The sequence below is a fragment of the Pseudophryne corroboree genome, chromosome 4 (genome assembly GCF_028390025.1).
Source record: "Pseudophryne corroboree isolate aPseCor3 chromosome 4, aPseCor3.hap2, whole genome shotgun sequence".
In the NCBI taxonomy this organism is placed as follows: domain Eukaryota; kingdom Metazoa; phylum Chordata; class Amphibia; order Anura; family Myobatrachidae; genus Pseudophryne; species Pseudophryne corroboree.
In genome coordinates this window covers 504,510,084-504,534,312 of record NC_086447.1, presented here as the reverse complement: position 1 = coordinate 504,534,312, position 24,229 = coordinate 504,510,084, and the positions used below count along the sequence as shown (strand labels likewise).

The following is a 24,229-nucleotide window of genomic DNA, read 5'->3' as shown; positions in this document are numbered from 1 at the left end:
CTCTGGTTAATACTACTGTTGCACATGAAAAATTCGTATATCTGGCCAGGAATGCGGAAAAAAAGTTTATTGCTATATGGGGAAGGTGGATGAGCTCTCGCTATTTCGCTTCAAGGATGAATACTGCTGAACCCTAGATCTATTTAACTGCCTGATATGAGTGGTCTTTGTGTGAGTTCTCTGGGGTGAGTGGCCCGTGGCCGGCCGGATCCAAAGGCACGTTGATATCGTGATAAAAGATAATACAATGTGGGTCTAATATATAGGAAATCTGGGTCACCACTGCTCTATTGCTATTTTTGACTCTGAATGAGATATTTAATACCACATCACACTATGCTCTCTCTGCAATACCGTAGCATGTTGTTGTTACTTGTTTAAGTGTTATAGTCTAGTTGATGTAAGTATGTTATGCTTGCCCTAGGCAAGGTTTAAATGTTAAAACATTGTAAAAACCAATAAAAAACTATTGAATTCAAAAAAAGTGTATAAAATTACCTTCAGGCTATATGAGTAAGGTGTATATGAAACATAAATGCATTATATGTTTAGATTTGAGTACCATCCCCAAGATATCATTACGGTATGCAAATAATCCAAAGTACAGAAAAATCTGATATCCAGAATTCTTCTGGTCCCAAGCATTTTGGATATGGGAGATTCAACCTCTACCTCAAACTCAAAGTCTGTAGACTTCATGCATTAATTTATGGACAGACCTGGAATAACGGGGTATGGATCACCAGATCTACATTACCAAGCTCTACAGTCATTAGGTCGACTATTGGTTGACATGCATTAGGTTGACAGGGTCAAAAGGTCAACACATGAAAATGTTGACACAAAAAAGGTTGACCCAACATTTTTATTTTTTTTGTGTAGTTTTCGCCATCAAAGCACGTGGAACCCTAATTAGTGTAATTCGTCCCCTCACATCGCTCCCTTCGCTCGCCATGCTAAGGGCAAGATGCCTTACTCTGCTACCGCTGCCATCGGCACAAGTTACTATTTCCAATCGATGGTAAAGTATGAAAAAGATGATTAAAATTATAAACCCCCAAAAAACTCTGTGTCGGCCATATGTGTGTCAACCATAAGCACCTGTCGACCATAAGCACTGTTGACCTTTTACATGTTGACCTATTGTCCATGTTGACCTTTTGACCATGGCGACCTATGGCATGTCGACCATTGATGGTTGACCTAATGACTGTCAACCTTTTTATTGTTGACCTAGAGCCCATATATCGATTAACTGAAAGATCTCAGAGGTGACAAGGGTATTAGACTCCAAAGGTGACAAAAGCATTTTATGTTATATTTTTGTTACATTTTAAAAGAACATAAGATCTGCCAGTTAAATCTTTAAGGATTTAAGATGATTAATTTATGTTAAGGGATTTATAATAATGTAGAGGTATAATAATAGGTGCCTTTATTATTATAAGTGTAGCATTACACCTTTTCTGCCTATTGTATTAACTTTCAATTATTTTTCTCTTTTAATACTTTACATGGACACAAATAAAACAACAATTTTAAAATATTATACTATTAATTTTAGAAGAAATCTTAAATAGAAAGTGTTTGATTAAGTAATATATCACAATTTTTTTTGTACAGCTCTAGTATATTCTGCTAATAGATGTCCTAGATGTCTTCCTCTAAGTTTCCCCAACCTGTCTTTCCTTCTATTGTTTTTATGGGATGTAGTTATGTGACCAGTTCCACCCACATCCTGCCCCCTCACTATCCCGACAGACAGTCATTATGCCGACCAAGAGGTACTATTCCCACTCGTGGGTGTCCACCCATAGAGTTAGAATATTGCAGCTCACCACCGAGCCTGCACAGTGGCAAGTGCAGCAAGCACGCAAGAGTCTTGTTGCTCTCTCCCCACCCCCCACCAGCATTCTGCGACTGGGATCCCAGCGTCGGGATGCTGACCTCCGGGATCCCGGCCGCCGGTAACGCATACCACACCCGTTTTTATATGATCATAACAATGTTCATTTAAACATTTTTTTGAATGCCCTAACATATTAAGCGTGGTATCCTATTACATGCGATGATTTACTGCATGGTAATAGTGGGATTTTTAGCCCAGTAACACTATCGGTCTATCCAATTACAGCCCATTTTTACCGTGCAATAAATCACCCATTATCGGGTGATAACACATGGGATCTGTGATAAGTTCATGGACTCATGTGTTACTGTCTAAAAACGGGCCTCCTAGGGCTGGTTATTGGGGATTCTGCATTGTAAGCCTGAGTATGTGACTCAGTTTGAATTGGTATCTGAGTTGCAATGGAATGAAGAGATCTTCCATCTATATTTCGGTAAATAATAAGGTGGCTCTCCGTTACAGAGAACATCAAGCAGAGAAGAATAAGGGAGACTAGTATAAATATTGCCCTCTGCCTCGTCATAGCACTCATCCTGCCACTCCTGATGATGAGCCTTTGCAGAACAACCACTCTTCTATAACACCAGAGGAGTGTCAAAGACACTGTTGAGAGAATCTTTGTATACTGTAGAGAGGCAACCCATTTAGTGGCATCCTGTCCCTGTAATCCAGGGAATGCTCAATTCTAATCAGTCCTGCAGAAGCTGGATTAGGAGTTATGATTTATTCTCCATGTAATTTGGAGTCAGCTATTCTGGTCTGTCTTGAGTATTTTTTTCAAACCTCAGAGTATTCTTGCCCTTTTAGATTCTGGTGCTGCAGGACATTTTATTACTACCAGATTAATTCAAAGATATCAACGTCCAGTACAGCCTTTGTCGCAGTTAATTTATCTGCAGTACATGGCAGTTGAGTTCCCAGTGGTTCCATAACCCATTCTACCTTGCCTTGAAAGCTTAGAGTGGGAGCTCTTCATCTAGAGAAAATATATTTTTTGGTTATACCTAAAGCCTCTTGTTTTGGGATTTCCATGGCTACAAAAACATGATCTGCAGATTGATTGATCTTTGCTGGAAATTACTTTCTAGGGGCCATCTGTTTTTCTTTTTTGTTTACAGCAGGTAATTCCTCTTCAAACCTCAGAGTCTTCCAAGACCATAGAGATACCAACACCTTATCCACAGTTCTCCAATGTCTTCAGTAAACAGGGACCAAACATACTTCCACCTTATCAGGAGTGGAACTGTCCCATTGATTTGGCCGCTGGGAAAACGTCGCCTCATGGCAGGATTTATCCACTTTTAGTTCCAGAAATTTAGGCAATGTCTGAATATATTAAAGATAATCTAGAAAAAGGCTTTATATGACCATCTTCCTCCCCAGCTGGTGCTGAGTTTTTCTTTGTTAAAAAGAAAGATGGAGGCCTTCATCCATGCATAAAAAAATCAATATCCTTTGCCACTGATCACAGAATTATTTGACAGAATAGAGGGACCTATGGTATTCACAAAGCTTGATCTAAGAGGAGCCTACAACTTAATTTGAATCTGCATTTAACACCAAGGGTAGCCATAATGAATATTTAGTCATGCCCTTCGGTCTGAGAAACGCTCTAGCTGTTTTCCACCATTTTGTGAATTATATCTTCTGAGACTTGCTGTATAAGTCAGTTGTAGTGTACCTTCACGATATTTGAATTTTCTCTCAAGATTTGAGCATTAATATAAAGCAGGTTAAAGAAGTATTGCTAAAACTATGGGCAAATCAACTCTACTGTAAACTCAAAAAATGTGTTTTCAAGGTACCATCCTTACCCTTCTTAGGTTATAACATATCTGAGTCTGGTCTTAAGATGGATCACAAAAAGGTTAAAGCGATTCACAACTGGACACATCCAACTACTTTAAGGCGGTCCAATTCTTTATTGGATTTGCAAATGATTACTGTTAATTCATTCAAGATTAGTAGCTCCAATCACAGCACTCACCAGGAAAAGAGCTGATCCATCCCAGTGGTCTCTGGAGGCCTGTGCTGCTTTCCAGGCTTTTGTTTCTGCTCCAGTTCTTAAACAATCTGATGTGACCAACCCTTTATTTTGTAGGTTCCTTGGATTGGGCTGCTCTCTATTGTTCTTATGTTCCTCAAAGAAAGCAAAAGAATATTTTTATGGTATAGACTGTTTTTACAGGAATTTTTCACCGCAAGTGGGAAAACACTTCACTCTCAGAAAGGATGTGTATACAGGGGTGTGGTTCATAAGCGTGACCACACTTAGGTTGACCGTGTTTAGGTCTTCCACTATTGGTCGACAGCAACTAAGTTGACACCCAAAATTGGTCAACAAAAGCATTGTGTTGACATGAACAAGGTCAACATGAGGTTGTTGTTTTTGTGTCATTTTCTTTGTAGAGTGACCGGGAACCCCAATTAGTCACCGTGTCCCCTCACATGGTGAGCGCGGGCAAGGTGCCTCGCTCCACTACCGCTGCGCACGGCACAGTTTACCATTCCCGATTGTAGTCCACGTGGATCATAAAGTATGAAAAAGTTAAAAAAATTGAAAAAAAATATGAAAAACTCATGTCGCCCTTTTGTCAAGTCGACCTAGTACATGTTGACCTAGTGTCCATGTCAACCTAGAAAGCATGTCGACCTACTGCATGACGTCCAATAGTGGTTGACCTAATTGTGGTCGACCTAGAGACCAGATACTGTATACAGGATAGCCTCCTTCAAATAATAATATGATACACACCTTTCTTAACACCCTTCAAGTATAAAGGTTACCTTATAGATTACCTCAATAGAGAGAGTATATCAGCCTGAAATCCTTTCCATACAAGTCAATCAGCACAATGTATTTTCCACAAGATGTTAATCTTTATTGAATCTCCTTAGACATAAGAGAATAAAAAAATAATCATAGCATAGTACTGCTATAACAATGTATTTAAAATGCATAAAAAACCTACTCTCCCAAGGTACAAGTGTGCGAGATGACAAGATGGTCTGAGTGAGTCAGACATGCACATAGATAAGAGTCCTGGATACTCTCCTACAGGCAAACAGCTCCCCAAGAACAGGAAGTGGTGTGCAACACTCCACGTCAAGTCTCACCAGTAATGCTTTTCTGTACTCCTTTCTCAGGCTGTGAATAATAAGTCTGTCCCAAAGTCCACTTTTTATACCATAAATTAATGAGATAAACATTTTCCTTTGTGCAGTGGAACGCAAATGCGCTCCAAACTGTGGCCACAGTGTCATGTCCGCCTCCTCTTTCTCGAATCACGTTCTATAGAGCAATGGAACACAAATGTATTACAACTGATGTTCTATCACTTCCGCTTCTGGTTGTGCGCCACTGATGGAACACACAATTCGCTCCTGCTCCCTGACTCCAAAGCAGTTGGACAAGTTTTCTTCAACAGAATCACGTGATGTTCATGGAATGCATCATGTGTTCCACTCGGCCTCCAGAGACAACAATGCATCTTTAAACAATGACATATAAGCCATTTGGCATTAAAGTTTTCAGATTGTATACCCACTTCATCTCAGTCTTAGGAAACCTATTATCTAGATCCCTATTTTTCCAGTTATTGGTCACTTGTTGCATTGCCCAAAAGTCTCTTTACAGTCATGCTTTTCCTTAAAAAGACATGATACAGAGTGGGTTATAAGACCGTTCTTAATATTTAAAATATGTTCTGATAAATGTATTTTCAGGGGCGTAGCCAGAACTTTGTGTGCCCCATAGCAACTCCGTAGGAGTTGTTAATTCATGCCCCAAAATAGTGCCCTAGTTAATTTTCTGAACCATAGTAGTGCCTTAGTTACTATTATGCCCAATAGTAGTGTCCTACTTTGTTTTATGAACCATCACAGTGCCCCTAGATTATATTATGTAATATTGTAGGACTGCCAGTACACATTATGCAACACAGTACCCCCAATTCACATTATGACATGCCGTGCCCCCAGTTCATATTATGCCACATTACAGTGCCCCACTTCATATTATGTAACATTACAATGCCTTCCAGCTCATTTTATACCACATTACAAGGTGGCATAATGTCCAGGTGTATTACTAGTTATAATCTAAGCACCAATGCTAAAGTGTATCATCCTATGTATCACCCAATTCTGAAAAATGCATATAATACATGTTACTTTGGCAGGGAAGGAGGGCCCCTCTCAGCTCTGGGCCCCATAGTAGCTGAACTCCCTGCACCTATGGTAGCTACGCTCTTGTGTATTTTTAAAGGTCTTCTAGTTTTTCCAATATAAATGAAACCGCATTCGCACTTCTGGGCATACACTAATTTTTTGGAATCACAAGTTAAAAATGATTATTTTTATATGTTACATCTATTGTGTCTAGCTTGCAGTACCTCTGTGCTGCCAGAGGTGCTGCTGTTCTGTGTCTGGCCTGTGCAATGTTGTTGATAGCCTTGCTGTGCGCCTCTTGTGAGCTCCTGTGAAGTCTATCCTAATCAGTGCAATTTAACATCTCCTTCACCCACTGGCTCCATCAGTTCTAGTCCAATAACTTTGACATCAGTTCCAGAAACTGATTCACAAAACACAACATGACAACTGCAGCATAACCTTAACTGCAGTCTAATTCTAACCCTACCCTAACCGCAACCTAATCCTACCTTAACACTACCTAGAGCCTAACCCTAACCATACCATACCATAACTACAGCCTAACCCTAATCACTATCCCTACAATAACACTAAATTTATGTGTCAACATTCTGGTTGTCAACAAAATTATGAACATGTTGACATCATGAATTTCAACATTCTAAATGTTAATATGAAGACTATGTTGCCTCCAGTGCTCTACATTTCTAAGATACAGTTACTGAACATTATTAATACATCATAAGTATAACATGTATAGTAAGTGACTTACCTTTTTAGTGGAAGAATATGATCAGACTGAGGCTGTGTTGATGTCTGGATAATTGGTGGACATTTTCTGCTGGAGATGAAGCTGTGTGAGGAAGGGGGGATAGGGGGTGCTGTGTAGATTGCTAATGTTTATGGGTTTTATAGCAGTGAGGGAAGAGACAGCAAGAAAAGATAACCAGTATGTGGGGGAAGGGTTGCTCAGGGATGCCACTGATGTGGGGAATTTGGTGCTGTCAGTGGAGAGAGAACAAGAAAGGGGAACCAGTGAAGGGAGGGGTGCCATGGATAGGGGAGCAGGAAAGGGTGTCTGAGTGTGGCGAGGAAGGAAAAGAAGAGGGTGGGGAGTAATAGGAAAGAGGCCACAGTGCCCAGACTCCCTCTGCCACCAAATAAATTAAATAGGAGGAGGGACGGGGGTGGGGTCGGGGTTGCAGCATGGAAGGGGTGGTGGTGTTTGGAATAGGGCAGGTCACTCAGGATACAGTGTGCCCTAGTGCACCGATTGCCTCTGCCATTGACCAAATTGAATATGAAAGGGGGGACTGCTTTTCCAGAGTCATGAGCTTTTGCTTTCAATAGTATTTACTTTTAAGGGGGGTACACATGAGAGATCTGTGCTTAATTTCTAAGCAATCTGACTATATTGCTTAGAAATTAAGCACGGATCTCTCCGTGTGTATGTCTCATAGCGATAGCGATGCGCGGCCCCACACGCCGCTATCGTCGGTACTAGATTGGCCTAGCACATCGCTCATTTCACCGCTGTGTGAAGTGAGAGTCTCCCCCAACCCACCCCCTCGCTCCGCACACATCGCGCTGTGTGCTGAGCGGTCTGTGCTAGATGGCTCCCCGTGTGTACCCCCATTTAGTCTCCAAGCATCTAATTTTGTTTTAGTTTTTTTTTTAAGCAGAAAGCCTTTTAATCAAATATAAATAAATCATTGTTCTAGGATCTACGATCTGCTGTTCTGAAAATATGCCAATTTGTGGACGTGAAGCTTGATGACCAAGCAGTAAAAAGAATTGTGGAGAAAGCAACATTTAAGAACATGAAACAAGATCCGCTAGCTAATTATACATTTATTTCAAAGGAAATTCTAGACTACAGTAAAGGAGATTTTCTTCGTAAAGGTGAAGTATAAATGAGACCAAAGATTAATAGACAGTATTAACATATGTAGTTTATTCTATTATTGGATTTGAAGTATATATTTCAGAATGATATGTAAATATCCTTAGCCAGCATGTGTGGTATACATCTACAGGTACTGTGTTTAAGTCTTTCTTTTTGTCAGAAAATTGACAATATAAAACTGGAAAACAGAATCATCAAATCCCTCTCTCTTACATAAACATTTATTTCCTTACTAATTGTAATTTGTTATCCATTATACTGTAGCCTATTAAGAGCATAAAGAGGCAATATTGAGATTTAGTAATTAAGTAGGAATATTTAGGCATTTATAAGATGAACAAAATAATTACAGTCAGAAGAAGTGATATTTTAAAAATGAGCAATTCGCTATCCAATAAAATGCAAAATGTAGGATCTGGGTGCTATGGGTCTAATTAATGTTTGTACGCAATGCCGATGTTCATGCAGCTAAGAGACTATCGGCAGACTGCGCATGTGCCGCAATCGCACTGTTCATGCACAAACAGTGAGATTTTATACGCAGAGTATTTGACAGAGAGGCATCATTTAGAGCAGTGATGGCTAACCTTGACACTTCAGCTGTTGTTGAACTACACATCCCAGCATGCCCTGCTACAGTTTTGCTATTTGGCCATGTTAAAACTGATGCAGGGCATGCTGGGATGTGTAGTTCAACAAAAGCTGGAGTGTCAAGGTTAGCCATCACTGATTTAGAGGATGTAATGGGGAGTGGCAGTAAAAATGCAGGTGTGTCTTGGCTATTTTAGGGGCATGTATCTACCTTCAGCTGTGATCATGTATGCAGAGAAATATGTCTGCAGCATTGCAAGTGCAGCGGCCAGTCTGCGTGACCATAGACACACTCCAGGAGTCGATGTTTCTGTTGGGGCCGCGTATGTGTTTACTTGTCATCCAATGTATCCACAATCTGAGGCTTTTTAGCATGCATTCAGCCATTTTAATACTGTTTCAATCATATTATTTCTCACTGATGTAAAATAAAGATTAATGAAGGCGTGGCCAAAGCAGGCATGGAGTAGCATGCAAGTGAGCTCTCCAGCATCAACGCTCAATATCTCTATATTGCTACTTGACTTGGGATATTTTACTCACACTGAGTGCCTGAGGGACAGGCCCAGGGGCGGATTTACCACTAGGCATCCAAGGCCGCAGGTCTCAGGGGGCCCTGTGCTGAATCACATTTCCTACAGTATTCACGTACATTGTGGTTTGTTCTACCAGCAGAGACTCCGCTGTTGGGGCACAGGCCTACCTCCCAACATATAGAATTTGCTAAGAGGGACCTTTCTGTGCAGAAAAGAGGGTGTGGATTTTTGTCACAGGGGAGGCATGGCCAGAGCTGTGTGAGATACTGGCCATGCCCCTAGTCCCTCTGTCTCATGAATAAACGCTGTGCGCATGCACACAGCATCTGTTCACCGCTGCTCTGCTAAGCAGGACAGTGAGTGCAGGAGACTCCCAAACCCCCCCTCACCCCACCGTGGGACACTGCGGCCCGTAGGTGGGACAGCAGCACAGTTTAAAAAAAAACAGGACTGTCCTGCGAAAATTGGGACAGTTGGGAGTTATGCGCAGGTATGGTTGCAGCAGTGCTGCTGGGAAAGAACTGCCTGTATGCACTTTACGCATCTCCCATGTGTTTTAACTTTGCAGCCTAGGTTGTAGGGAAGTGTTCCAAGTGCAGCCCGCAGAACTGCCGCTGAGAGCCAGGTTCAGGCACTGCAGGCAGCCTGGGGACAGGGGTAGGCTGTTGGAGCTGCTCTGTTTATGTATGGATTGCCTGTTAAAGCTCAATGCATAAAGGAGTGGGTGGGTACATGCCAGATTATAGGCAGGCCGGACAGCCAGGGCTCCCCACAAACTAGGAGCCCCCCACCCCAGAACACAGCTGCAGACAGTGCCCTGACTGCCGGCTCCAGGTATCAGCGCGTAGTGAGTTTTATTTATTGACCTACAGAGTGTAGTGTGCGTGACTGACAATCATAGCCCTGCCCCCTCAATGGCATAATGGTGCAAATTTGCAGGTGTATGTTGAAGGGACGGGGTCTATTGCCATGAACTTGAAGTGTCCGTTCACCTAAGAGACCTCATGCAGGAACAGGTAGTGCCCCCTCCTCTCTCTTGCTCCCATTCTACCACTCTATCTCTCTCCTCCAGGGACGTGCAGTCAGGGGAGGCAGGGCAGGGCCGAAACTAGGATTTTTGTCACCCGGGGCAAAGTAGTCATTTGACACCCCCCCCCCCCCCCCCCCTACCCCGGAAATTTTTTTTTTTTTTACAATAAATAAATAAAAATAATAATAAAAAAAAATTAAAATAAATAAATAAATGAATACAAATATTATATATATATATATATATATATATATATATATATATATATATATATATCTCTTTCAGAACTTTTTTACCTGAAAAATTGCCTTTGCCTTTTCTAACATAAATTTCATATCCAGGAAAAAGTGTCCCCATTTTACACAGTACGACAGGCAAGTGTCCCCATTCCCCATTTTACACATTGCGGCAGACAGGTGACCCCATTTTACACATTGCGGCAGACAGGTGTCCCCATTTTACACATTGCGGCAGGAAAAAGTGTCCCCATTTTACACATTGCGGCAGACAGGTGACCCCATTTTACACATTGCGGCAGACAGGTGTCCCCATTTTACACATTGCGGCAGGAAAAAGTGTCCCCATTTTACACATTGCGGCAGGCACGTGTCCCCATTTTACACAGTACGCTGGCAAGTGTCCCCATTTTACACATTGCGGCAGGAAAAAGTGTCACCATTTTACACATTGCGGCAGGAAAAAGTGTCCCCATTTTACACATTGCGGCAGGCACAGGTCCCCATTTTACATAGTACGCTGGCAAGTGTCCCCATTTTACACATTGCGGCAGGCACAGGTCCCCATTTTACACAGTACGCTGGCAAGTGTCCCCATTTTACACATTGCGGCAGGCACAGGTCCCCATTTTACACAGTACGCTGGCAAGTGTCCCCATTTTACACATTGCGGCAGGAAAAAGTGTCCCCATTTTACACATTGCGGCAGACAGGTGACCCCATTTTACACATTGCGGCAGACAGGTGTCCCCATTTTACACATTGCGGCAGGAAAATGTGTCCCCATTTTACACATTGCGGCAGGCACGTGTCCCCATTTTACACAGTACGCTGGCAAGTGTCCCCATTTTACACATTGCGGCAGGAAAAAGTGTCCCCATTTTACACATTGCGGCAGGCACGTGTCCCCATTTTACACAGTACGCTGGCAAGTGTCCCCATTTTACACATTGCGGCAGGAAAAAGTGTCCCCATTTTACACATTGCGGCAGGAAAAAGTGTCACCATTTTACACATTGCGGCAGGAAAAAGTGTCCCCATTTTACACATTGCGGCAGGCACAGGTCCCCATTTTACACAGTACACTGGCAAGTGTCCCCATTTTACACATTGCGGCAGGCACAGGTCCCCATTTTACACAGTACGCTGGCAAGTGTCCCCATTTTACACATTGCGGCAGGCACAGGTCCCCATTTTACACAGTACGCTGGCAAGTGTCCCCATTTTACACATTGCGGCAGGAAAAAGTGTCCCCATTTTACACATTGCGGCAGGCACAGGTCCCCATTTTACACATTGCGGCAGGTGGTCGAGGGAGAGAGAGAGAGAGAGAGAGGAAGGGAGAGGGGCTGACTTACATTTGAAGCGGTTCTCGCCGCTCTTCAGCCGCCTCTCCCTCCTCGTCTGCGTGGCTCCCCCTTCTCCCTCCTCCGGCGGGGTTTCGTGGAATGACGCGTTTGCGCCGTGACGTCACGACGCAATCGCGTCATTCCGCGAAACCCCGCCCCCCGAGCTGGGCACTCGGGAGAAGGGGGTTTCAAAGTCTAAAAGTGCCGCGGCGGGTGTTAGGGGGTCTCGGCGCCCCCTCCAATCCGGCGCCCAGGTCGCCTGCCCCCCTAGCCCCCCCCCTAGTTTCGGCCCTGGGCAGGGGAGGCAGTGCCTCACCTGTCATTAATGATTAAAATAATATTCTGTGTCATAAGTATCTCCTTTATATTAATTTAATAATTTTTGCTGTTAAAATGGGTTTGGGTAGCAACCTCCCATTGTCAATGGGAAAGGAGCAGTAACTGGGGGCAGGGCCATGCCACGGTCTGTAAAAGCCCATTGAAAATCTATTGTAAAGCAGCACCTACTAAAGTCCCGCCTTGATACAGGGACATGTTTTCAACCCATGAAACCACGCCCCTGTAATAGAGGCCAGATGTGATTGGCCAGCGGATCCATCACTGGATCCGCTGCCATCACTGTGGGTACAGGCAAATGTGGCAGGGGCGTGGTGAGAATGCGGCGGAGGTGCGGGTGGTGGGATGTGGTGGAGGTGATAGCATTAGTGGCAGGCAGGGATCCGAGATCCCTGCCTGCCATTCTGCAGAGTTTGGCAGCGGAGCGGTATCAGTTTCAAAAATGGTGCCCCAGCATAATTTTTGAAATTCAATATGGCCACAGTGAGCCAACCATGGCTTGCCGCGTCATCGCCCGCCCCCTCTGGCTGACTTATATAAGTCAGCGCGAGGCAGCGGCTGTCAGTCCGACGGCGGAGGAGGAGCAGTGAAGAGCTCCTGAAGACTGAAGAGCCAATGGAAGTTCTGGATGGGCGGCAGCCATGAAAAATAGATTAAAGGCCACCGCCCACCAGGTGAAGTCACCGGAGGAATACGCCGAAAGCCCTGGGAAGGCGGTGGCCGTGAAAAAGAGCTTAAAGGCCACCGCCCACAGTTGAAGACAATGTATAATAAAACTTTTTTTTAAAAGGGTGTGGTGTTTTTATTTTAATATTTTCTTTATAGGAAGACTGCAGGTGCCAGAGGGTCCTTTATGTCTGGGCATGCTGGCACTTATTGTTCTCTAAGTGCCAGCATGCTGGGGCAGGCTTGCTTGGACCTGTAGGCCGTCTGTAAAGAACAATATTAACATACAATGAACCCCGCACCCAGGGCTGCGGGGCATAGTACTGGGCTATCAGCCCAGTGCTGGTTGTTTCTCGGGAGAGGGGAACCCATTTTACCTTTTGGGGGCCCCACTTTCTGAGGAATTCCAGCCCTGGGCTGACTGGTTTGGGGGGTGTTTAATGTTATGGCAGGGGGGCCCCACACTGAGTGTCTGCCATTGGCATTATCCCCCCTGGCTGGTTCAGCCTGGTGCTGGTTTTAGTGATGTATGGGGGACTACACTTTTTTTTCCCGGGAAGGGGGGAGGAGGAGGAGGTGGACGGAGTGTCGGTTGGTTAGCAGCTAATGCCTTCCCTGACTCTAACCTCACCGAATGTCACTGCTCTCCTCCCTGTGTATATCTCTCTTTATCTCTCTGCCCCAGGGACATGCGGTGAGCTAAATGGCTCAGGAGGCACTGGTTAGCACCAGAGCCAGATTTACATGCAATATATGAGCCAAAGGGTACATCTGGACATTATACACAGGTACAGCAGTATAAACTCCTGGAAATTTGATGAGTTTTGATCAGAGATGTGCAGAAAAGATAGGCAGGGAGGCGATGCCTCACCTGCCATAGACTTTTTACTCCACAGTTTTGGCTATTGTTTATACTTTTGGTGACATATTTTTATGATTATTTTTTCTGTGTCATCATTGACTGTATACGTTGAAATGATCAACACCATGTCTCATTGTGTATTACACCTTTCTATCATTAATAAAAAATAGATTGCAGAAAAAAATGATTAAAATAATGCAAAGAAGATAGTTCAAGCATATATTTTGTATTTCTCATATACTTTATACAGTAAAAACTCTGGCACAAGCATTAGTATGACAGGAAAAGCTCTGCCTCACCTGCTTCACCCTGCCTCACGTCGCTGCTCTGCCCCTCTCTTTACCCGACACTCTGGACTGGCCCACAGGGGTACACAGAAAACCACCGGTGGGCCCCACTGCCGGGGGGCCCACCTCCTACTCTAAGGATCAGGTTCTAGACTGTGAACTTGAATTACACATTATACATATGTTACCTTATACTGGACTATGGTGTATTTTCTACCTTTGCCTTGCTGTTATCAATATGTTATTAGTCTGGTACATTGTCATGCATGCAGCAGCTGAATTTACTGTACATATTTATGAAGGGGCCCAGACGTTGCACTCTCTAATGGTTAGTCAAACCAATGAGGTTGCAGGCCACACCCCCTCAACAGACTTGCCACACCCCTAAACATGGGCCCCTACCACTGCATTCCCCAGGTGGGCCCTACATGCCCCAGTCCGACACTGGTCCCACCTCTCTCTCTGACACTCTCTCTCTCTCTCTCTCTCTCTATCTCTCTCTGTTCTCTTCTTCTCTCTCTCTCTGACTTATCTCTCCAGTATAACACAAATAAAACAGCATAGCTTGTTTGTTCCGTATATCTGCTGCTATATCTTATCTGTCCTGCTTGCAATTCACATGTGAGTGTTATTTGTACAAAAACTGAATATGTACAATTGGTCTGTTTGGATTTATATCACCCATAAACCTACATATTTGCTTAACCTTTGTATGGTTTTTGAGAAATACTCAGATATATATATACACTGTATATTAGAGACATACGGCGGGCACTTTTCGTGTTTTGTGTTTTCGTTATGGATCTGGATCCTCGCTCGTGTTTTGGATCTGGATTGGTTTTGCCAAAACTACCCTTTCAGGTTTTGATTTTGGATCTGGATGGTTTTTTTAAAAACCCACAAAAACAGCTAAAATCACAGAATTTGGGGGTAATTTTGATCCTATGTTATTGTTAACCTCAATGCCGTTCATTTCCACTAATTTCTAGCCTATTCTGAACACCTCAAACCTCACAATGTTGTTTTTAGGCCAAAAAGTTGCACCAAGGTAGCTGGATGACTTTTCTAAGCAACACAAGTGGGCGGCACAAACACCTGGCCCATCTAGGATTGGCACTGCAGTGGCAGACAGGATGGCACTTTTAAAAACTAGGACCCAAATAGCACATAATGCAAAGAAAAAAAAGAAGTGCAAGATGGAATTGTCCTTGGGCCCTCCCACCCAACCTTATGTTGTATAAACAGGACATGTACACTTTAATAAACCAATCATTTCAGTGACAGGGTCTGCCACATGACTGTGGCTGAAATGATTGGTTTGTTTGGGCCCCCACAAAAAAAGAAGCAATTATTCCCCCCACCGAAAAAGAAGCAATTAATCTCTCCTTGCACAAACTGGCTCTACAGAGACAAGATGTTGTCTTCCTCATCCTCAACCTCTGATTCCTCACCCCTTTCAATGTGTACATCCTCCTCCTCACAGAATATTAATTCATCCCTAGTGGAATCCACCATCACAGGTCTCTGTGTACTTTCTGGAGGCAATTGCTGGTAAAGGTCTTCCTGGAGGAATTTATAATTCATTTTGATGAACATCCTCTTCTCCACATTTTGTGGAAGTAACCTCCTATGCCGATCACTGACAAGGTTACCAGCTGCACTAAACACTTTTTCGGAGTACACACTGGAGGGGGGCAACTTAGGTAAAATAAAGCCAGTTTGTGCAAGGGCATCCAAATTGCCTCTTTTTCCTACCAGCATACATACTGTCTGACATGCCTACTTGGATGATATCACCCATATAATCCTCCACCATTCTTTCAATGGTGAAAGCATCATATACAGTGACATTAGACTTGTCCGTAGCCGTTGGCAGATCTTTCAGTCTGGACCAGATGTCAGCACTTGCTCCTGACTGCCCTGCATCACCGCCAGTGGGTGGGCTCGGAAATGTTATCCTTTCCCTCGCAGCCCCAGTTGCGGGAGAAAATGAAGGAGGAGCTGTTGACAGGTCACATTCCGCTTGAGTTGACAATTGTCTTACCAGCAGGTCTTTGAACCTCTGCAGACTTGTATATGCCGGAAAGAGAGATACACCATAGGCTTTAAACCTAGGATCGAGCACGGTGGTCAAAATGTAGTGCTCTGATTTCAACAGATTGACCACTCTTGAATCTTGGCAAAGAAAATGAAGGACTCCATCCACAAGTCCCACATACTTAGCGGAATCGCTCCATCTTAGCTCCTCCTTCAATTTCTCCAGCTGCTTCTGCAAAAGCCTGATGAGGGGAATGGCCTGACTCAGGCTGGCAGTGTCTGAACTGACTTGACGTGTGGCAAGTTCAAAGGGTTGGAGAACCTTGCACAACACAGAAATCATTCTCCACTGCGCTTGAGTCAGGTGCATTCCCCCTCCTTTGCCTATATTGTAGGTGGATGTATAGGCTTGAATGACCTTTTGCTGCTCCACCATCATCTGAAGCATATTGTGTTGAATTCCACCTCATTACCACCTCTTGCTTCAGGTGATGGCAGGGCAGGTTCAGGAGTGTTTTCTGGCGCTCCAGTCTTCAGCACGCAGTGGCTGAATGTCGAAAGTGGTCCGCAATTTTTCGGCCCACCGACAGCATCTCCTGCACACCCCTGTCATTTTAAAAAAAATTCTGCACCACCAAATTAATTGTATGTGCAAAACATGGGACGTGCTGGAATTTGCCCAGATGTAATGAACAGACAATATTGGTGGCATTGTCCGATATCACAAATCCCCAGGAGAGTCTAAATGGGGTAAGCCATTGTGCGATGATATTCCTCAGTTTCCGTAAGTGGTTGTCAGCTGTGTGCCTCTTACGGAAACCGGTGATACACAGCGTAGCCTGTCTAGGAATGAGCTGACATTTGCGAGATGCTGCTACTGGTGCTGCTGTTGTTGTTGCAGGAGGCAATACATCTACCCAGTGGGCTGTCACAGTCATGTAGAACTTAGTTTACCCTGCTCTACTTGTCCACATGTCCGTGGTTAAGTGGATACTGGTTACAACCGCAGTTTTCAGGACACTGAGGACACTTTTCTTAATGTCCCTGTATAATCCGGGAATCGCTTTCCTAGTGAAGTGGAATCTTGATGGAACTTGGTACCGGTGACACACTATCTCCATCAATTGTTTAAATCCCACTGCAGCAATGGCGGATACTGGATGCACCTCTAACACAAACATAGCTGTCAAGGCCTCAGTTATCCGCTTTGCAAAAGATGACTGCTGTCATATTTCATATTCCTTTCAAAGGACTGTTGGACAGTCAGTTGCTTAATTGAAGAAGTTCAAGTGGTCTTCCAACTTCCCCTCAGGGATGACGTTCGAATCCCAGCAACAACAGCAGCAGCAGCAGTAGGCGCACCACTCAAAGATCCTACGGAGGAATCCTGGTTAGGAGAAGACTCGTCAGTCATGCCAATGACATGGCCTACTGGCAGGACTACTGATGTTCCTGACTGAGAAAGAAATTGACGTTGAGGGAGTTGGTAGTGTGGCTTGCAGGAGCTTGGGTACCAAAGGAAGAAGGGATTTAGGTGTCAGTGGACTGCGTACGCTCTTACACAAAGTTTTGAACTTAACAATGATGAATGCGCTGCAGGTAACGCATAAGGGAGGATGTTCCTAGGTGGTTAACGTCCTTACCCCTACTTATTATGGATTGACAAAGGCAACATATCGCTTGACACCTGTTGTCCAGATTTGTGGAGAAATAATTCCACACCGAAGATGTGGCTTTTTTGGTATTTTGCCCATGCATGACAATGGGCATATTCATCCCACGGACAACAACTGCATCCCCCGATGCCTGATTTAAACAAACCACATCACAATCAGAATCCTCCTCGTCAACTTCCTCATCAGTGCCAGCAACACCCATATCCTCATCCTGGTGTACTTCAACAGTGACATCTTCAATTTGAATATCAGAAACTGGACTGTGGGTGCTCCTTCCAGCACTTGCAGGGGGCATGCAAATTGTGGAAGGAGCCACGTCTTCCCGTACGACACACTTGGACTCTCCTTGGGGATTTGTGATACCATCTTAAAACACACAGTTCTTTGATGTGCTTTTGTCAGCTTAACTCTTATCATTTTTCTAGCAGGAGGATGAGGACTTCCATCGTCATGTGAAGCTGAACCACTAGTCATGAACATAGGCCAGGTCCTTAGCCATTCCTTGCCACTCCATGTCGTAAATGGCATATTGGCAAGTTTACGTTTCTCCTCAGACCATTTAAATAATTTTTTTGGGGGTAATTTTGCTGAACTTTGGCTTTATGGATTTTGCATGCCCTTTACTATGACAGTGGGCATCGGCCTTGGCAGATGACGTTGATTGCATTTTATTGTCTATGTCATGACTAATGGCAGCAGCCTCAGCACTAGGAGGAAGTTGTTCTTGAACTTTCCCCATTTTATACTCCAAATTTTTGTTCTCCATTATTTTTTGGGAGTTATATAACACAATATGCGGCACAGGAGAGTGTACCCTACACCACACAGGGCAATCCCTGTAAAAATTATTTGGATTAAACACCTATTGAAAAAGTCACCGGAAGTGACGAAACACGTTTAGGACTCTGTACCATCATTTGGAAAACCGTTACTACAGCTGTGGACCCATTGCCGACATCAGTGATCACAGACTCCTGGCACAATGTGCACATCACCCCGAGATAGCAGCAGCGGGATTAGCGGCAATCGCGGAAGCCGGGGACGCCTGGCATGCAGCAATCAAACAAGGTACCGCTTACCGCAGGGGTCATACATGTGCATTCAGACTACCAAGTATTAGTTTTGCACTGCATGTGATTTGGACTCTCCACGATCCATATTGTCCATCAGCAGGATCACGTATGTGCTTGAACTGCACCATTACACACACGTGAGTCCAGTAAAAGCAGTAAAGCGCCGTCTGTACAATGAATAGCTGGCATATCCAACGGCTTACAGCTTTCAATCACTGACATTTAATTCTTCAAAGTGATCTTTGTGGAAAGACTGCTCATAATTGCAACAAGTATCCGGTAAACTCTCCAGTGTGGAGAGTCTGTCTATAACCGATACAAAGTATTTGCTATCATCTCGGGTCACAGCTTTGTTTTTTAGATTTGTTACCTTTTCAACTAAGCTACAATTTGCGGCACTCTGGAGAGTGTTTATTTTTAGTAATAATTGTTTTTATAATTATATGGTTATTATGTTTCCTCTTTTCTGTCTTTTAAACATAATTTTGATGATACAAACATAACCTTTTTTTATAATAACCACTGGCAATTCTTATTGTTATTTTTTTTGATATATAAACATTTGCGCTATCCTCTTCATTCTTGTTCTTATACGGCAGTACCACTGAACTTATACGGCAGTACCACTGGACTGGACTTATATGAGAATACCACTGGACTTATACAGCAGTACCATTGGACTGGACTTATACGGCAGTAGCAGGGGCAAATGCAGGATTTACAAAGGGGGATTTCATATATATATAAATCCATATCAGTGACGGCACTCGGAGTCGGAATGATGATGTGTATCAGACAAATGTTTTCAGAGCATGCGCCCCACCATCAGGACAAAACAAATATCAATTGTGTAGTCCTAATTACAGGGTGCATGCCCTGAAAACACTTATCTAATACACATCTTCTTATATTGGACTATTGAGGAGTGCCTACATACTGTGGACATTTAATTACAGATATAGTATATGTATATAATATGATATATAATATAATATATATAACAGGAGGGAGCTGGTAACCTGATTTCAGCACTGTTGCTGCAAGGGTCTCTCGATCCATGCAGCTGCCCTCAACTGAGACCGAGAGCCTCCCCCTGTCAAGCAGGGAATAGAGGGTAAAGCCAGCACAGCAGTGGACAGTCCAGATTGCAGTGCTGCTAAGTACCTGCTGCTCCTGCCGCCACCGCTGCTGCTGAGTGCTTGAAGCTCCCGTCTCCTGTCCACTTCAAAGCACAGAGAGATTTGTTGAACAGCGCTCTCTATCTAAGGAGCTGCTGACAGCTCCAATCAAGTCGCTGAGGAGACAGAGAGAGAGCCATCTCCGTCTCCCCCCAAAAAATATCGGTCCATCAGGGGGATTTCTGGGTACTAATAAACCCCCCCCCCCCCACTGCGTGCGCCACTGGACTTATACGGACTGAGTACCACTGGACTTATACGGCAGTACCAATGGTTTTATACAGCAGTAGCACTGGACTTATATGGCAGTACCACTCCACTGGACTCATACGGCAGTGCCACTGGACTTATACGGCAGTACCACTGGACTGGACTTATATGACAGTACCACTGGACTAATATGACAGTACCACTGGACTGGACTTATTTGGCAGTACCACTGGACTAATATGGCAGTACCGCTGGACTGGACTTATATGGAAGTACCACTGGACTTATACGGCAGTACAACTGGACTGGACTTATACGGCAGTACCACTGGACTTATATGGCAGTACAACTGGACTTATACAGCAGTACTACTGGAATGGACTTATACAGCAGTACCACTGGACTTATATGGCAGTACCACTATACTGGACTTATATGGCAGTGCCACTGGACTTATACGGCAGTACCCTTGAACTTATACATCTGCATCATTGGACTGGACTTATACAGCAGTACCCCTGGACATATACAGCAGTACCCCTGGACTTATGATAGCACAGGACACCATCACTGGACTTATGCAGCACAACACAACACCACTGCACTGGACTGGACTTATACAGGAGTACTGGACTTTTGGCAGCACAGGACACCACCACTGTGACTGGACTAATGCAGGACAAGACACCACCAATGGACTGATGCAGCACAAGACAGCACAACTGGGCTGGACTTACACAGCAACACTGGGCTTAAGGCAGCACAGGACACCACCACTGTAACTGGGCTAATGTAGCAAAAGACACCACCACTGGACTGATGCAGAACAAGACAGCGCTGGAATGACACATAAGAGCAGGTAGCCATGCCACTTTCCTGCAGAGACACTGAGGAGACAGGTCCTCTCGCAACACTCTCCAAGACTGAAGTGAAGATGGGTGTGAAGTGCGGCTACTTATATGGAATCCAAAACCTACGAGAATCCGACAGCAGAATTATGACGTTTTGCCTTATTCTGGTTTCCGAGTTGGAGGGAAGTCCCGAGCCAGGCTCGGATCTGGGCTCGGGACGTGATGTTTGGTAGAGTTCGGTTCTCATGGAACCAAACCAGCTCATCGCTAATTCTGATCATTGGTATTTTCCCAGAGACATGCAAAGAGAAAAATGCACATACAGTATAGCATAATATCATTTAAAAAACGCACATAAAACATTTAAAAAATACATGAATTACAACAAGTAGCAGTAAGCATTCATCTTATGCATGGAAATCCTTATATGGCTAAAAATGCAGTGGATATTCCTGGCTGCAGTTCCAGGTCTTGCCACAGGCTGTTAGCTCTGTTTCAGCATGCCCTTATTCAGTCCCACAAACAAGGATTCCAGCTGGTACTTTCTCCAGGTAAGCCTTAGATGCGAATGCCTCTATCAGTCCAAAGTTCTGTTTAAATTCACCTCTTTCTACTCCGATTGGTCCCAGTATGTTGCTCTCTATACACATTGCAAACTACAAGTTCTATGATTCCTCTTGCTAGGACCTTTTCCTGTCTCTAGCATCCTGTTGTAATGGAGCCTCCAAATGCGGCCCAACACTTCCGGTCTCTATCCTCGCAATGTGTTGACTGCTACTGTCACTGGGGAATCTATTCCAAAAATTCTCGTCCACTTACTTATTTCTTCCAGCAGTTCATCTATTATTCCCCAGATTTATGATATACTACTTCATTATGCAGCAATGATATTATTGTCAGTCTGGAGTCATCAGATTAGTGAGGGAGTTTCTTGATATAAATATAAATGCCAATTCATAGGATTCCAAAACACATGTAAAATAATTAGAGATGAGCGGTTTCGGTTCCTTGAGAACTGAACACCCCCAAACTTTACGCTCCGAGCCAGTATCCGAGCCTGGCTTGGGACTTCCTGCCAGATTGGATACCAGAACGAGGCAAAACGCCATCTTCCGCTGTCGTATTCCTGCAGTTTTGGATTCCATTTAAGGAGCCACATGTCACTGCCGTTTTCACTCCAGTCTTGTAGATTGAGGGAGACAGACCTCTGTATCTCTCTGTGGTTGGTGGTGTCGGGTGAGTTTAGTGTGTGCTCTGTAGAGGTGCTGCTGCAGTCACTGTGGTGTACCTGTGCTGTATTAGGGGTGCTGTCCCGGCTGTCACTGGTGTGTCATGTGCTGTTATGGCTGGATGCTGCAGGTGTACATGGGTGTTGCTGTCACTGTGTTGTACAGGGTGCAGGGGCACTGTGCTCCTCCTGTATACTGTAAAATATAGAGGTGCTGCTGTCCCTGTATGTTGTAAAGATTTAGGGGTGCAGTTGTTAAAAAATAAAAGCACACTGCTCCAGTATGCTGTATAGGGGTGCTGCTGCTGTTAAAATAACATTACACTGGCCCTGTATGCTATAAAATTCAGGGGTGCAGTTGTTAAAAATTAAAAGCACACTGCTCTTGTATGCTGTAAAATATAGGGGTGCTGCTGTTAAAATAACATTACACTGGCCATGTGTGTTGTAAAAATTCAGGGGTGCAGTTGTTAAAAATTAAAAGCACAATGCTCCTGTATGCTGTAAAATATAGGGGTGCTACTGGTAAAATAACATTACACTGGCCCTGCATGCTGTAATAATTCTAGGGTGCAGTTGTTAAAATCAATGTACACTAGCCCTGTCATGTATGCTGTAATAATTCTAGGGTGAAGTGAAAATAAATGTACACTGGCCCTGTATGCTGTAAAAATACAGAGGTGCAGTGAAAATAAATGTACACTGGCCTTGTCTTGTATGCTGTAAATTTACAGGGGTGCTGGCACTGTCCGCTGTTGTGATGTCTAGGTCTGACCTTCACAACACTGTATGGAAAGAAGAGGCTCCTACCACCATTTGCACGCCCCCTGCAAGTGTTGGGAGGAGCACCGCCAGTCCAGTTGCTGATATTGAGATTGAGGCTGTCACTGTAGAAGTACACCAGGATGAGGAGGATATGGGTGTAGCTTGCGTTGCGGAGAAAGTTAACAATAAAGATTCTGATGGTGATGCAGTTTGTTTGAATAAGGCATCAGTGGAGACAGTTGTTGGCCATGGGATGAAGAAGCCCATTGTCATGCCTGGGCAAAATACCAAAAAAGCCACCTCTTCGGTGTGGAATTATTTCTCTACAAATCCGGACAACAGGTGTCAAGCTGTTGCCTCTGTCAATCCATAATAAGTAGGGGTAAGGAAGTTAATCACCTATGAACATCCTCCTTTATACGTCACCTGCAGTACATTCATCATAAGTCATTATCAAGTTCAGAAACTTTGGGTTATACCATAAGCAATCCACCGACACCTAAATGATGTGGTTTTGTTTGAATATGATTTCTCTCTGAGGATGAGGATGTAAACACTGAAGTATGGGGGAATCTGAGGATGAGGACAACATCTTGCCACTGTAGAGCCAGTTTGTGCAAGGAGAGATTAATTGCTTTTTTTTTGGTGGGGGCCCAAATAAACCAATCATTTCAGCCAAAGTTTTGTAACAGAACCTGTCGCTGAAATGATTGGTTTGTTAAAGTGTGCATGTCCTGTTTATACAACATAGGGTGGGTGGGAGGGCCCTAAGACAATTCAATCTTGCACATCTTTTCTTTGCCACATCATTCCAGGGGTGCTGCCCTATATGGGGTGCTGCCCTTCTGACCTATCAGTCCAGGGGTGCTGCCCCACTGCCGTTTAAGTCCAGGGGTGCTGTTGTCTGTCTGCTGTGCTGTGTTATTCTCCAGGGGTGCTGCCTATTCTGTATAAGTCCAGAGGTGCTGTTGTACTTGATCCTATGTTTAAATGAAAGCCTACAGCATATATGAAACAAGCTTCAACATCACAAACAGATTTGTGAAAACTAACCGCAAAGGTGGAAATGGAAATTGCTGAAGTGTTTTTAAATAAAGTGGGGGAAAACCACACTTGTGGCCAAAGTCAGTGTGACTCAGAAGAGACTGAATCATAATCCACCGCAACGGCTGGTAAAAGTGAGATTTTCTGCCGAAGCATTAGAGAGAGGTTCTTCTAAATTATTTCATGTTATGGACTCACTCAAATGAATGGCTCCAAAAATGCTGATCTAATTAGAGACATCACACCCTTTGAGGGTATGTGTTCCCAATCATCAGCTAAAACCCATGTTATATCAGGTACAGTATTT

General features: G+C 44.0%; 1 protein-coding gene across 3 annotated transcripts in view; it reads left to right on the top strand.

Annotated features, from left to right (window-relative positions):
- The window catches only part of LOC134909857 (amine sulfotransferase-like), a 125,243-nt gene that overhangs the window by 80,735 nt on the left and 20,279 nt on the right, over positions 1–24,229 (top strand). For all 3 annotated transcript variants that reach the window (XM_063917184.1, XM_063917185.1, XM_063917186.1), the window contains one exon: positions 7,783–7,963. In XM_063917184.1, coding sequence (XP_063773254.1) covers positions 7,783–7,963 — 181 coding nt within the window. The remainder of the gene's footprint in view (positions 1–7,782; positions 7,964–24,229) is intronic.